General features: G+C 41.8%; 1 protein-coding gene across 2 annotated transcripts in view; it reads left to right on the top strand.

Annotated features, from left to right (window-relative positions):
- The window catches only part of LOC118009251 (basic immunoglobulin-like variable motif-containing protein), an 80,837-nt gene extending 66,709 nt beyond the window's left edge, over nt 1–14,128 (top strand). For both annotated transcript variants that reach the window (XM_035003073.1, XM_035003071.1), the window contains 7 exons: nt 1,228–1,475; nt 4,283–4,402; nt 4,569–4,782; nt 5,522–5,666; nt 10,115–10,315; nt 11,445–11,529; nt 13,440–14,128. In XM_035003073.1, the coding sequence (XP_034858964.1) occupies nt 1,228–1,475; nt 4,283–4,402; nt 4,569–4,782; nt 5,522–5,666; nt 10,115–10,315; nt 11,445–11,529; nt 13,440–14,039 (1,613 nt within the window). In that variant the 3' untranslated portion in view covers nt 14,040–14,128. The remainder of the gene's footprint in view (nt 1–1,227; nt 1,476–4,282; nt 4,403–4,568; nt 4,783–5,521; nt 5,667–10,114; nt 10,316–11,444; nt 11,530–13,439) is intronic.
- The last annotated feature ends 300 nt before the right edge of the window (nt 14,129–14,428 follow it).

Genomic DNA, 14,428 nt, shown 5'->3' with positions numbered 1-14,428 from the left:
TTCGCCATAGAGTCCTCGGTCTCTCTGGTAATAGAGCATGATGTTTAGAAACCAAGATCTGGACCCTGAGTGTGCTCACTGGTACTGGAGTGGGCATTGCTTCAGGCCCCCTCAGGGACAGAGCCAGGGAGTATATTTATATATACACACACAAGCATGTGCACACACCCATCTGTATTTATTTCTCTACAAATAAATACATATTTCTATATAAATGTATATTTTCATGTTTAAAAATCTATGAGTTCATACTGATACCTGCATTCCAATCCAACATCACAGATTTCATTTTAGCTTCCACTTTTGTTGTAATTTCCCTTTCTAAGAGTGATAAACCTTACTCCCATTGTCCTTAATATATTGACTTATTCTCTCTTAATTTGTTTTTTTGTTTTTTTTTAAAGATTTTATTTATTTATTTGACAGAGAGAGAGACAGCGAGAGAGGGAACACAAGCAGGGGGAGTGGGAGAGGGAGAAGCAGGCTTCCCACCGAGCAGGGAGCCTGATGCGGGGCTCGATCCCAGGACCCTGGGATCATGACCTGAGCTGAAGGCCGACGCTTAACGACTGAGCCACCCAGGCGCCCCTGCTTATTCTCTCTTAATTTGTAACCATCTCCTGGTCGCATTGGTGTTTTCCTTGGTCCTGGCTGTCTCCTTGGCCCCAGTCCCCACACTGAGGTCTCCAGCCCACTCTGTCCTGATTGCATCCTGAAATCCATCCCCCTCCACCTGAAGCAAAAGAAGGGAATCACATTTCTTTTTAAAGAAAAGACACAGGAGAGGAGGGAAGGAAGGTGGAAGAGAAGAGCTATTTCTCCTGAGTACTTTTCCAGGATTCTTTCCACTAATTCACAGCTTTATTCTTTGCTATGTCCATAGTGAAATGAGAACATATAACAACCTACATGATATTTGACATCCTCTGATAATTCTCCTTTAACTTAGCATATTTGTATAAAGCTTATATACAAATCTTTGAAAGCCTGGTTCCTAATTTCAAAGGTAGTGCCAGTTTATCTAATGGAAAAGGCTTATTTTGAAGTTAGGCATTTTTTATTATTAAATTTATTTAATAGTAATATGTTAGCCTTACATGTTTTCTAGTAAATTCAGATCATTTCAGGGTAAAACATTTTTCAGGATACTTTGGAATGCTCTCGATGACTTTGGGATAATTCTAATGTTTCACTTGTAAATAAAGTGACCTTGTTATTTTGGTACAGGAAGTTTCATCGAAGTACAGAGTATAAATAGTAATGATGAACTTCAGGCTGAGTTACATGAAGCTTCTAAATCTCCCTCCAGACAAGATGAAGAAGAACTGATAGGAACTAAGAAGGAAGAAGCCACTGGTGACTCTGAGGGCCTCCTAAGACCCAACTCTGGAAGTGAGGCTTCAGACACTGAGCCACATGAAGAAGCTGAAAAAGATGCAGACCGTTCACTCAATGAATGGCAAGATATTAATTTGGTAATAATATGACATCGAGTTTTAACTTACTGCTAAGAAAGAGCCAAGTTAAATTGCTTTTGAGCTTTAAGGAGTTACTGGATGAACATTTATCAGCTATTTGCATGCTTTTTTTTTTCTTAACTATTTTTTTGTAGTTCTGGGGATTGGGAAATCTAAGATCAAGGTGCAGGCTAATTTGGTTCCTGGTGAGAGCTCTCAGGCTTGCAGATGGCTGCCTTCTTGCCATGTACTCATGTGGTGGGGAGAGAGGGGGGTGGGGTGGGGTGGGGGAGGGAGAGGGTAGGGAGGGAAGGAGATATCTTTCTTTTATAAGGCTACAGTCCTATCAAATTAGGGCCCCACCCTTACGACCTCATTTAACCTTAATTACCTCCTTTTTTTTTTTTTTTTAAAGATTTTGTTTATTTATTTGACAGAGACACAGTGAGAGAGGGAACACAAGCAGGGGGAGTGGGAGAGGGAGAAGCAGGCTTCCCGCAGAGCAGGGAGCCCGATGCGGGGCTCGATCCCAGGACCCTGGGATCATGACCTGAGCCGAAGGCAGACGCTAAACGACTGAGCCACCCAGGCGCCAGCAACCTTAATTACCTCCTAAAGACACCATCTCCAGATGCAATCACATTTGGGGTTAGGACTTTAACAATGAATTTTGGGGGAACACAATTCAGTCCACAGCAAGAACCACATACAATAACACCTAAAAGCATAAAACACTTACATGTAGAGCTTACAACGTATGTGAAAGATAGGTATTTCAAACTACAAAACACTGATGATAGAAATCAGGGAAGACCTAAATAGATGTGGTTTTGGATGGGAAGACCCAATATTATTAAGATATCCGTTCTCCCCAAGCTGATCCATAGATTCATAGAATTCCAATAAAAACCCAATGATGGATATTAACAAGCTGATTCTAAGATTTATATGGAAAAGCGAGGAAGCTAGAGTAGTCAAAACAATTTCGAAAAAGAAAAAATTTGGAGGACTTTTACTACCTGATACCAAGATTTACTATGAAGCTATAGTAATCAGGAGAGTATGGTATGGGCTAAAGAATAGATACATAGATCACTAGAACAAAATAGAGTCCTGCAACAGAAGCAAACAACAGTAATCAAGACAGGTTGCTCTTGGCATAAAGATATACAGATAGATCAATAGAACATAATATAGAAAGTACAGAAATGGATCCATGCATATATGGAGAACAAGTTTTCAACAATGCTACAAAGGCAGTTGGATGGAGAAAGAGTCTTTGCACTGGTGCTAGGAAAAAAACAACAACTTTGGTGACGTGTGTGATACACCAAAATCAACTCAAAACATCACAAATTGTAGTTTTATAGTAACTCTTGAAACGAGGCAGTGCAAGTGTGAATCTTCCAGCTTTGTTTTTTTCAAAGTTGTTTCACTTTTATAAATCCTGCGCTTTTCCATATGAATTTTAGAATTAGCCTCTCAATTTACATGAAAAATGCCTAAGGTTTTGATGAGATCGTATTGAATATACAGATCGATTTTGGGGGGAATTAAATCTTAGCAACATTCTATCTTCTGATCTGTGAATAAAGGATATATCTTGATTTATTCAGATATGTCTGAATTTTTAAAATGTTCTCAGCAGTGTTTTGCAGTTTTCAGTGTACAAATCTTACACATCCTTTGTCAGATTTATCTCCAATTATTTCATATTTTTGAGGGTATAGTAATTGACATTTTATTTTTTACAATTCATAGCTTTTAGTGTAATTCACAGTTATATAACTATCACAATTTTAGAACATTTCCATCACCCCAAAAAGAAGCCCTGTACCCATTAGCTGTCACTCCCTGTCCCTTCCTCTCCACCTCTGGGACCACTCATCTACTTCCTGTCTCTATGGAGTTGTCTTTTCTGGACATTGCATATAAATGGGATCATACAACCTGTGGTCTTTTGTTTCTGGCTCCTTTCATTTAGCAGAATGTTTTCAAGGTCCGTCCATGTTGTAGCATGTGTTAGTACTCTTTATTGCCAAATAGTATTCCATCGTATGGATATGAACCACATTTTATTCATTTATCATTTGATGGACATTTGGGTTGTTTACACTTTTTGGATATTATGAATAATGCTGCTGTTAACATCTATGTACAGGTTTTTGTGGGGATGGACATATATCTTCATTTCTCTCAGGTGTACACCTAGGAATAGAATTGCTTGGTCACAGGTAGCTGTGTTTAACCTTTTGAGGCCCCATCAGACTGTTTTCCAAAGTGGCTGCACCATTCCCACCAAGAGTGTATAAGGGTTCCAGGTTTTCCACATTCTCATTAACACTTACTAATACTGTCCTTTTGATTCTAGTCACCCTAGTGGGTGGGAAGTGGTTTCTCACACTGTGGGGTTTTTTTTTTTAAGATTTTATTTATGAGAGAGAGAGAGTGAGAGAGCGAGCACGGGCAGGAGGAGTGGGAGAGGGAGAAGCAGACTCCCGGCTGAGCAGGGAGCCCGATGCGGGGCTTGATCCCAGGACCCTGGGATCATGACCTGAGCCGAAGGCAGACGCTTAATGGACTGTGGCACCCAGGTGCCCCTCACTCTGTGTTTTTTAAAAATTCAATTTGTTTAAACTAAAACATGGGTGATTTAGTGAGGGAACTCTAAAGATATTACAGACCTGCTCAGAAATCCAAGTGGGAAACTTCATAAGGAGGAATGCTTATTTGGAAATTTAGTCAGACTAAATGCAGTCTTTTTGTAACAAATGAGCTTAATTGGATCATTAATATAATTATCTACAGATGGAATTATTTTGCAGGAGGAACTGGAAACTCTGGAGAGCAGCCTGTTAGCACAGCAGAATTCGTTGAAAGCACAAAAACAGCAGCAAGAACGGATTGCTGCTACCGTGACGGGGCAGATGTTCCTGGAAAGCCAGGTAGGTGTACAAGCCAGGCCTCCTTTAGCAATTCCTACTGCTGGTTTCACTTAATCCGATTCCCCAGGCGGATGCCTTCAGTGAAATGTGTGCGCACTGCTCGCATTTCTGGTCAAGGCCGGGGCCCGCATTCCCCGGGGGTCACGGCGTGTCTCTCGCTCTCCAGGAACTTCTTCGCCTGTTTGGCATTCCCTACATCGAGGCTCCCATGGAAGCAGAGGCGCAGTGCGCCATCCTGGATCTGACTGATCAGACTTCTGGAACAATCACTGATGATAGTGATATTTGGCTCTTTGGGGCACGACATGTCTATAAAAACTTCTTTAATAAGAACAAGTTTGTAGAGTATTACCAGTATGTGGACTTTCACAACCAACTTGGTAAGACTTCAGAGTGTGAGTACTCTTTGAGATTTACCTTTAGAATTCGTATTATGAATTTTTTCCTTTCCAAGGAACTAGTTTGATGTATTAACTAGGAAATGGTAGGTCTCTTCAAGTTTTCATGTAAGTGATCTTTTGCTTCTAGAGAGGAATAGGAGTTTTAAACTAGAGTTAAGAAATTAAAACCCTAGTAATGTTTAGGCATTTTCTGCAGTTTTAATTACCTGACCTGCTTACACTTTGACCGGTTATCCGAGATCTCTGGAGTAAACCAAAGGTGGCAGAGAAGGGAGGCAGTGAGCTCCATGGCCCTGCGTTAGTGTTTCTGGCAGTGATTCTTCATTTTTCCATTCATCTAACAAATACACATCGAGTGATTCCTGTATGCCAATTTTTGTTCTTGGCGGTGGGGAAACTGGAGAATACAAGTCTAGTAGGAGAAACGATAATAAACATAATCCATGTAGAAAAACAAAGCTGTGCAAGAGGAGAGGGTGACCTGCAGTCACAGGAAGAGCATGTGCTGTTGTATATGGAGCTGTGGTCAGGAAAGGCTTTACTAATAGGTCACTTTTGGGCTAGGGCCTAAAGAAAAGGGGTAGTGAGTTGTGGTACATACCTTAGGGATGAGCACGTCAGACAAAGGGCCTAGAGAGTGTAAAGGCCCGGAGGCAGAATCTTGCTTGGTGTGTTCTAATAAAAATTTAAAAAATATAAAATGTTTTTACTTTTATAGGATTAGACCGGAACAAATTAATAAATTTGGCCTATTTGCTTGGAAGTGATTATACAGAAGGAATACCAACTGTAGGTTGTGTTACAGCCATGGAAATTCTCAATGAATTCCCTGGACATGGCCTGGAACCTCTCCTAAAATTCTCGTAAGTTCTTTCTTAATTTCTTTAATTAAAACGTTTATGTAAATGTCTGATTTAGGGTGCCTGGGTGGCCCAGTTGGTTAAGCATCTGACTCTTGGTTTTGGCTCAGGTCATGGCCTCGGGTTTGTGGGATCAAGTCCACGTTGGGCTTTGCGCTCAGCGCTCAGTGCTCAGCATGGAGTCTGCTTGGGATTCTCTTCTCCCTCTGCTCCTCTCCCCTGCACAGGCATGCACATGCTCTCTATTGCTCTCTCTCTTTCTCTTGCTCTCTTTCTCTCAAATAAGTCTTAAAAAAAAAATACCCAGTTTAACAAACAAAACTATTATTTGCATCATGAACTGTCACAAATCACCGGAATTGACTGGGTTACCAAATTTGTTTTCCCTTTCTAGACTTCAATGAAATCAGAGACAATTTTTTTAGAGGTACCAGGCTTATCCTAGATCAAGGTGCTACATAGCCAGGTCTGTGGGATTCCATAGGCAAGTAGAAATTCCCATTTCATTCATTCAGATATGATTGAGTGGTTGCTCTTGTGTCAGACGCCCTGCTAGGCTGGGGTAGGAAAGTTGACTAAGCTGTAGGCTGCGCTCTCAAGGAGCTCCACACTCTTGGGGGGGACAGAAGCAAACATGTCCCTGTACTTCCTTGTGTTAAGTGTTCTGAAAGAGGAGCCAGAGTGACATGGACATACAATGTTGAGAACTGTACCTCGGGCCCTGCTGCCCCGTTTCTTGCTGTGTGTATTCTGATGTGTTTAGTGATGGTGGTGCATTCCCCCCAGAACCCACCATTGTGCTGCCCATGGGGTACACTTCCATTATGGAGTTTCTGGGACAGTAGTATTTAGGAGGATGTCCATGAAAGGAGTTCTTTCTTTTTTTCTTTTTTTTTTTTTTAAAGATTTTATTTATTTATTTGAGACAGAGAGAATGAGAGAGAGCGCATGAGAGAGGGGAGGGTCAGAGGGAGAAGCAGACTCCCTGCCGAGCAGGAAGCCCTGCGCGGGACTCGATCCAGGGACTCCAGGATCATGACCTGAGCCGAAGGCAGTCGCTTAACCGACTGAGCCACCCAGGCGCCCGAAAGGAGTTCTTTCTTAAGGTTGGTCCTCGATGGCATTTAAAAAAGTTGGACTATAAGTCACATACCATAAATTTCACAGTTCAGCCGTTTTTAATCTATTCACAAGGTTGTGATGGCATTTTCTAACCACCAACTTGTCATGAGATACTATTTGGTAGGAGTTGATTTAATGGTTCTTTGGAGTTCTTTCCAGTTGTATCTCCTGGTGTCTGAAAAATTCTCAGATGTTCTGGTCTAAGAATCAGTGATTCTTAATCAGTGATTAAAATTAAAACTTAAATGCAGAAGTCTTTTTTTTTTTTTTTTTAAAGATTTTATTTATTTATTTGACAGAGAGAGACACAGTGAGAGAGGGAACACAAGCAGGGGGAGTGGGAGAGGGAGAAGCAGGCTTCCCGCGGAGCAGGGAGCCTGATGCGGGGCTCGATCCCAGGACCCTGGGACCATGACCTGAGCCGAAGGCAGACGCTTAACGACTGAGCCACCCAGGCGCCCCCAGAAGTCGTTTTAATGTTTGCCCTTCTCTAGCTGTAGCATATGTACCAGTGTATTTATTTTATGCTTTCTTGGTATCTCTCCTCATGATTTTCATATTATTGAGGAAATAATATACTGGCAATAAGTTACTGGGTAGCTCGTAGATCATGGTATTTAAATAACTTGAAAAACTACAAACAACTTTACTGTACAAATAGTAATAGAAAAATTATGAAATATGAATTAAAAAGATGGTTATAGTTAACATTTTGGTTTATATAATTTTAGACTTTGTGCAGTATACTCAGACATTATGTATATATATATACACATCTGTACTCATACAAGTGTGTGTTGTTTCTTTTTATGTTACCTATAACTCATTTGGTGATAGAACAAGGCATTCTGTCAACAATGTATAGATGAGTAACAGTTTTTAATGACTCCATAGTAGTCTTCTGATGTATTGTGATTAATCACATGCTTATTGTTATTTCTTTTTTTTAAAAGTCTGATCAAACATGATTGAATGCCTTCAGAGACGTATTGTTGGGTTCTTATCTGATTATTATAGGATAAGTAAAAATGGTATTTAGATTTTTAATTTGGTATCCTGAAATTTTTTGTTTGTTGAAAATTTGCATTTCTGATAGAGTGAATGCCTATTTATGCCTTATTTATTTTCTCTCGTTAGTTGAGTGGTTTACATTTTAGCCATTTCTGTCTGGTTGTCCAGCTGGTGGCTGGCAGAGAGGAGCAGCCAGAGCTGTGCCTGGCTCGGGAACATGAAGACAGATGCAGTTAGAGAGCCAGGGGAGAGGTGGAAGGCAGTGAAATTGAGTTGTTGCCTTGCTTTCTTTTCCGCTTTCCCTTCCCCTAACCAGACTCTGGCTCGTCACCCCCCTTTAAGGTGGAGCTACTCCGGGCCTGCCCACTGAATTCAGCCCAGCTGTGTTTGGTTAGGCCTGCACAGTACCCTCTTCTGTGGAGCCTTCATTGTGAATTGGCTACCAACATTTAAATTAGGGGAGATTTCACAGAACGTTTTGGGTTCTCTTGCAGGGAAATGAGATCTGAACACACTGGGCCCAAATGCCCAGATGTCCCTGGAAGAGCAGGGACAGAGAATGGCAGTCACCCCCACCGACCTGGCCCGGGCACAGATCCTTCCGTCCTAGCACGGTCACTCCCACTCCCTGCCGTGTCCTCCACAGCTCAGCTGACTGGCAGATGCCATCTTTCATCTTTATGGCAGTGCCCGGCCCTCCTGCTCTAAGGAGGGGGAAATTCTCTCAGTGGGATGAATGCTCGCTCGGTATGTTGTGCTGATCATCCTCGCTGACAATCCTGATTGCTTATCTCAAAGATGGAAATTCAAAAGAGAGTAGACGAGAATTATAGGTGTTCTCTTAGTGCACTCCTGGAAACGGTATTGTAAAACTGATGAAGACAGATCTTAGTTCCTTTTTGCCTTTTGATGCTGTAGTGAAGACTGCAGTTAGTCTTTTGTAGTGCTAGGAGGCACTCCTGCGTTGGTGAAATGAGGCACTGGCTGAGAGCAGATCTGAGTCCGTGTCCTACCCGGCAAGGATGGGAAGCAGTGCAACACGACAGAGTGTGTGTGTGTTTTTTTTTTTAACGTTTCATTGAATGTGTAGATTGGTGAGGGTTTTCTTTGCTTTTAACTTTATGCTATTCATTCTTCCTAACTGTATAAATTTTTCCGGTTGTCTCTTGCCGCGTTGTAAAATACTTTAAACCTCAGTGGCTTCCAGCAGTCATTGATTTTTGCCCATGGATCTGCAGTTTGGTGAGGCTGCGTGGGTATGTCTGTTGGGCTCCATGTGTGTCAGGGGGCAACTCAGCTGGGCTAGAGTATCCGCTGGTGAGGGAGCCACGTGTCTGGCCAGTGGTGCTGACGTCAGCCAGGAGCTCAGCCAGAACTGTGGGCTGGGGCCTTGGACCCCCTCCATCTGGACTCCCTCCATCTGGACCCCCTCCATGTGGATCCCCTCCATCTGGAGCTCCCTCACACAGCATGTCAGCTGCTTCCGAGGCAGATATTTTAAGGGTCCACATGTGGAAACAGCAGGCTCTGAAGACCTAGTACAGCATCCCTTCCTCCGTCACAGAGCCCACCCGGCTCCAGGGAGGGGACATAGGCCCCACTTCTGGATGGGAGGAGAAGCAAAGAATGTGGGGCTGTCTTTAACTTGCCATAGTAATTTCCGATCACAATGGAAAAACTGAAAAAAGGAATAAAATATAAAGAAGAAAATGAACATCTGTATCCTTGCTTAGAACATTGCCTAACACAGTAAAATAATAGTTGTCATTGCTTTTATTATTTTAAATTGCCTTGTATATGTTTTCTTTCTTCACATATATGCATTTTCTCCAAAATTGAGGTTCTACTTTCTGTAGAGTCCTGTTCTGCATTTTTAAGATGTAACATGTTCTTGGCATTTTTACATATTATTAAATATTCTTGGGTCTATTATTGTAGTTGATTTGAAGTAAATGATACAGATATATGACCTCCTTTCTTGCTGAGAAAGAGTCCCAGAGAAGTTGTGGGCCCCGACGGGCGATTCTCGGTTCTGACCGCACCAGTGCCCCCTGTGCAGTTTTGAGTGCTTGGGGTCGGTTTCTTCCTCTGTGGGGTGATGACAGTGGTAGGTAGGATTGTGCTCGGGTGATGATCGGCGTGTATGACAGCTGACACGGTGCCAGGCGCAGAGTAAGCTTGCAGTCAGTGTTTGCCATGGTTACTCTGTGGCTCATGGAATTTGTTCTGGGGCTTGAGTTTACATCTTCTAAGCATAGCCCTTTATCTGCAGTGCATCCACTATAATGTCATGAAATCTTGTCTCCTTTGCCTTGTAGAGAGTGGTGGCATGAAGCTCAAAAAAATAAGAAGATAAGACCTAACCCATATGATACCAAAGTGAAAAAAAAATTGCGCAAGCTGCAGCTCACACCTGGCTTTCCCAACCCAGCTGTTGCAGACGCTTACCTCAAACCTGTGGTGGATGACTCCAGGGGGTCGTTTCTGTGGGGGAAGCCGGATCTGGACAAAATTAGAGAGTATCCTTTTACTCCTTCAAACCTAAAGGAGCACTGAGCCAAATATATGTTTTCATTTGAATTGTAGGGAACACTTGGATCAGCTTTTTCTTAATACTTTAAGATGCTCCTTTTTCTCTCTCCTTAGGTTTTTTTGTTTTTGTTTTTTTGGTGGTAAAATATACATAACAAAATTTATCATCTTAACACTTGAAGTGTACCATTCAGTGGCATTAAATACATTCATATTGTTGGGCAACAATCACCAGTCACCACATCCATCCCCATTCTTTTCATCTGAAAAGAACTGAAGCTCTAGACCCATTAACAACAACTCCCCATCTCCTCCCTTCGGGCCCTGGCGACCACAAGTCTACTTTTTGTCTCCAGGGTTTTGAGGACTTGAGTACCTCATACAAGTGGAATCATTCAGTATTGGTCCTTTTGTGTCTGGCTTATTTCACTGAGCACAGTATCCTCAAGGCTCATCCATGCTGTACCACGTGTCAGAATGTCCTTTCTTTTTAAGGCTGAATAATATTCCGTTGTGTAGATATGTCCCATTTTGCTTATCCATTCATCTGTTGGTGGATACTTGGGTTGCTTACATGTTTTAGCTATTATGAATAATCTCTTTAGAGTGAAGAGGATCTTTATTTGAAATAGGTAGTGATAAACATGCATAGGTACAACCACATAATTATTATTTATTCTGAAAGAATAGAAAAGATGATTAGTTTTATTATTTATATGTTCCTTTTTACATATTTAAGTCATCATTTGGATAGATGCTTAAATATTTGCAATAGTATTAGTCTAACTACAGTTTTTTTCTCTCAAAGAAATATGTATGATATCTGAAACTTGTTTTTATTCTAGGTTAACCTTTTCTCAGAGTAACGAGTCTTTGATGTCCTAAAATGAGAGTTGGGTATGTTTTATCTTAGAGGACTTTGAACAGGAGACATGCCACATGATTATGTTGTAGTAGTTTGTTTTGTCATTCTGTTCTCCTACCACTTTATTCTTTATAAATATGAAAATCTTTAGAGATACGGGGAATGGAATTACAGGTGAGTTCTTTGCACCTTTTTATTTATCATTTGTTTAAATATCTTTAAAAACATGTAGAAGCCTTAACTGCCTGCATATTTTGTCAGCGTTATTTTGGGTGGAACAGGATGAAGACGGATGAGTCTCTGTTTCCAGTATTAAAGCAACTGAACGCCCAGCAGGTAATCAGCGCAGCTCTTTTCCTAACTTCAGGGTGAGGAGTGAACTAAGAAAGGCTGCCAGTCGCAGCTATTAAAGACCCATTACTCTTTTATTTTAGAGCATGTAACATACATTTTAAAAATATTACACTTTAGATAAGAGAACAGAAGAAAACAGAAAAAGGGAAAACTGCACTTTGTCTTCATTTCTCAATTTCACTCTTAGGGCTGGACTTCCGTGTCAGTGCGTGTTCATTCTGACTTTGAAAAAACCAGGCTAATAATGGATTGCGTACTGAGATGTTTATGCTTGAATATTTTAGTTTTTCAGAGCTATTTTCATTTAAAAAAAGTCTGGGAAGTGTCCAGTCCAAAGCAAATCCTGATCATTGAATTCTCTTCGAGTACGAGTGCTCCTTCATTCTGTAAATGAGTCATCATCACTATGGCATGTTGGCAGGAGAGATTTTTGAGATGAGGACTTTGTATGGCTCTCAGTTCTCCCGTGGGGTGGGTGTAGGTAATCGGGTCTCGCTGTATCTGTGAGTATATTCCCACCCATACCGAAGATTGTTCCACCCCAGGAACAGCCTCCAAAATATATGTACAGGTAAACCACTTAGTAGAAGTGAGACTATATCCTAGAAAGTACACATATTTAAATCTATTGTCATTAGGTTTGGTTAATTTAGAAAAACATAAACTGAGGTGGATGGCCTTTCTGAAAAACGTCTCCTTTGCTTATGTGATGACTTTCTGTAATGGAGCCATTGTATGCCGACAGCCAAGGAAAGTGTGTCGGCTTTGTGATGATTACTCCTTAATTTCAGGTACATTGTGTTGTAATATGTTTCTTCCTTTACATTATAGAAGTTAATATAAATTTATTTCCCCCAAATTAGAAAAAAGTGGATTAAAATGATCCATTATTTACTTTCTCTGACACAGATATTAACATACAGGTTTATTTTCTTTTATTCTCCCCCCCTCCTTTGCACATATATTTATCATACATAAATGCAATTTGATCTATATAACTCCCCCTCGTACTTATTAACATAAGATTTTTTTCTGTATATTGCATGGTTTTCATAATGTCAAACGACCAGATTACATTGCATCAAAGAGATTTCACTTAACGGGTTCAGCGCACTTAGTGGAACCTTGATTTTCAGGTTTTCATAAATAATGCTGTGTTGAACATTAGGCATAAAACTTTCTCCACATGCAACTATTATTTTAAAAATGTCTTGCTAAATGTGGATTTGCTAAACAAAGAGCATGACCATTTCCCAGTATGCAGTGTGGTTGCCCCTCAACGAACCGCACAATGACCATGTTTTGAAGAGAAGGGAGGAGTGGAATTTAGACACAGACCCCACGAAACTGTGCTTCTCCAAAAGAAGTTGGCGTATTTGGCTACTGAAAAACACCTGACTCTCTTTGAGTGCCTGGGAAGGGGGTTCTTATTGGAGATGCGGACGGAGGGCTTGGGTGACAGGTGGTGAGTAATGCTTGTTCAAGTGTGATCTAGAAAATCAAATTTACTCTCAGTAAATCCTGGGGTAGAGATTGGGCTTTTGAGAGGTAAGGAAGGCACCTTCCCTGAAAGAGTCATTCAAAGCCAGTGACCAAGGTGGAGCTCTTTTCTTTTTTTTTTTTAAAGATTTTATTTATTAATTTGACAGAGAGCGAGCGAGAGCAGGAACACAAGCAGGGGGAGTGGGAGAGGGAGAAGCAGGCTTCCAGCCGAGCAGGGAGCCCGATGCGGGGCTCGATCCCAGGACCCTGGGGTCATGACCTGAGCCGAAGGCAGATGCTTAACGACTGAGCCACCCAGGCACCCAAGGTGGAGCTCTTTGATTTGCTTCAGAAAGTTGACTGACTCGCCTGATTTTTTTTTTTTTTATCATTTCATTTCATTTTTTTAGACGCAGCTCCGAATTGATTCTTTCTTTAGATTAGCTCAACAGGAGAGACAAGATGCTAAGGGTATTAGGAGCCAGAGACTGAACAGAGCTGTGACTTGTATGCTGAGAAAAGAGAGAGAAGCCACAGCCAGCGAAATAGAAGCAGTGTCGGTTGCCATGGAGAACGACTTTGAGTTCCCTGATAAGGCAGAAGGAAACACCCAGAAGAGAAGCCTAGCAAGTAAATGGAAAGAGTCATCAAGCCTGAAAAGAAAGAGGCTTTCTGATTCTAAGCGAGAGAGTAACTGTGGCGGGTTTTTGGGGGGGGCCTGCCTCTCGCCGTCATCTGGGACCTCTTCGGGTGAGGACGCCGAGTGTGTGTCTTCAGTGACGGCGCAGCAGGAGAGAGCAGCCCCGGAGTCACCCGCCAGCCGCCCGGCTTTGCAGAGCGCAGGGACCCCAGCTCCCGCCAGCGAGCAGGGCGCGACCAGCAGCAGCTCTAGTGATGATGAGGGACGGGGGCCTACGCCGGTGCTGGTGACTGCCGGATCTGTGTTTGGGAGGAGAAGGGGGAAACGGGGCGGTCCAAGAGGAAGGAGGAGAAAAACCCAATTAATTTAAGCGCGTTTGTTCTCCCTCATCAGGCACAACTTAACATTTCGTAATGAATTTGTTGTGAGGAAATAATACAATTAAAAGTATTTGCACAATTTTTGTATTGTGTTTTTTTTTAATATGGATGCTGACATTTATTTTTCTGACATGTTACACTTCTCTAGTGTTTTACATGTCATTGACTATTTCCTTGCATTCGCAGTCTTTGCTCATGTTTCTATTATCATACATCTGATGCTTTCCTACAGCATTACAAAAGGGAGAAAGGATTTTTTTTTTTTTAAAGATTTTATTTATTTATTTGACAGAGAGACACAGCGAGAGAGGGAACACAGTCAGGGGGAGTGGGAGAGGGAGAAGCAGGCTTCCCGTGGAGCATGGAGCCCGATGTGGGG

This window comes from Mirounga leonina, unplaced genomic scaffold, assembly GCF_011800145.1.
Source record: "Mirounga leonina isolate KUSES-001 unplaced genomic scaffold, KU_Mleo_1.0 Mir_127, whole genome shotgun sequence".
NCBI lineage: Eukaryota > Metazoa > Chordata > Mammalia > Carnivora > Phocidae > Mirounga > Mirounga leonina.
This window is presented reverse-complemented; position numbering and strand designations above follow the sequence as displayed.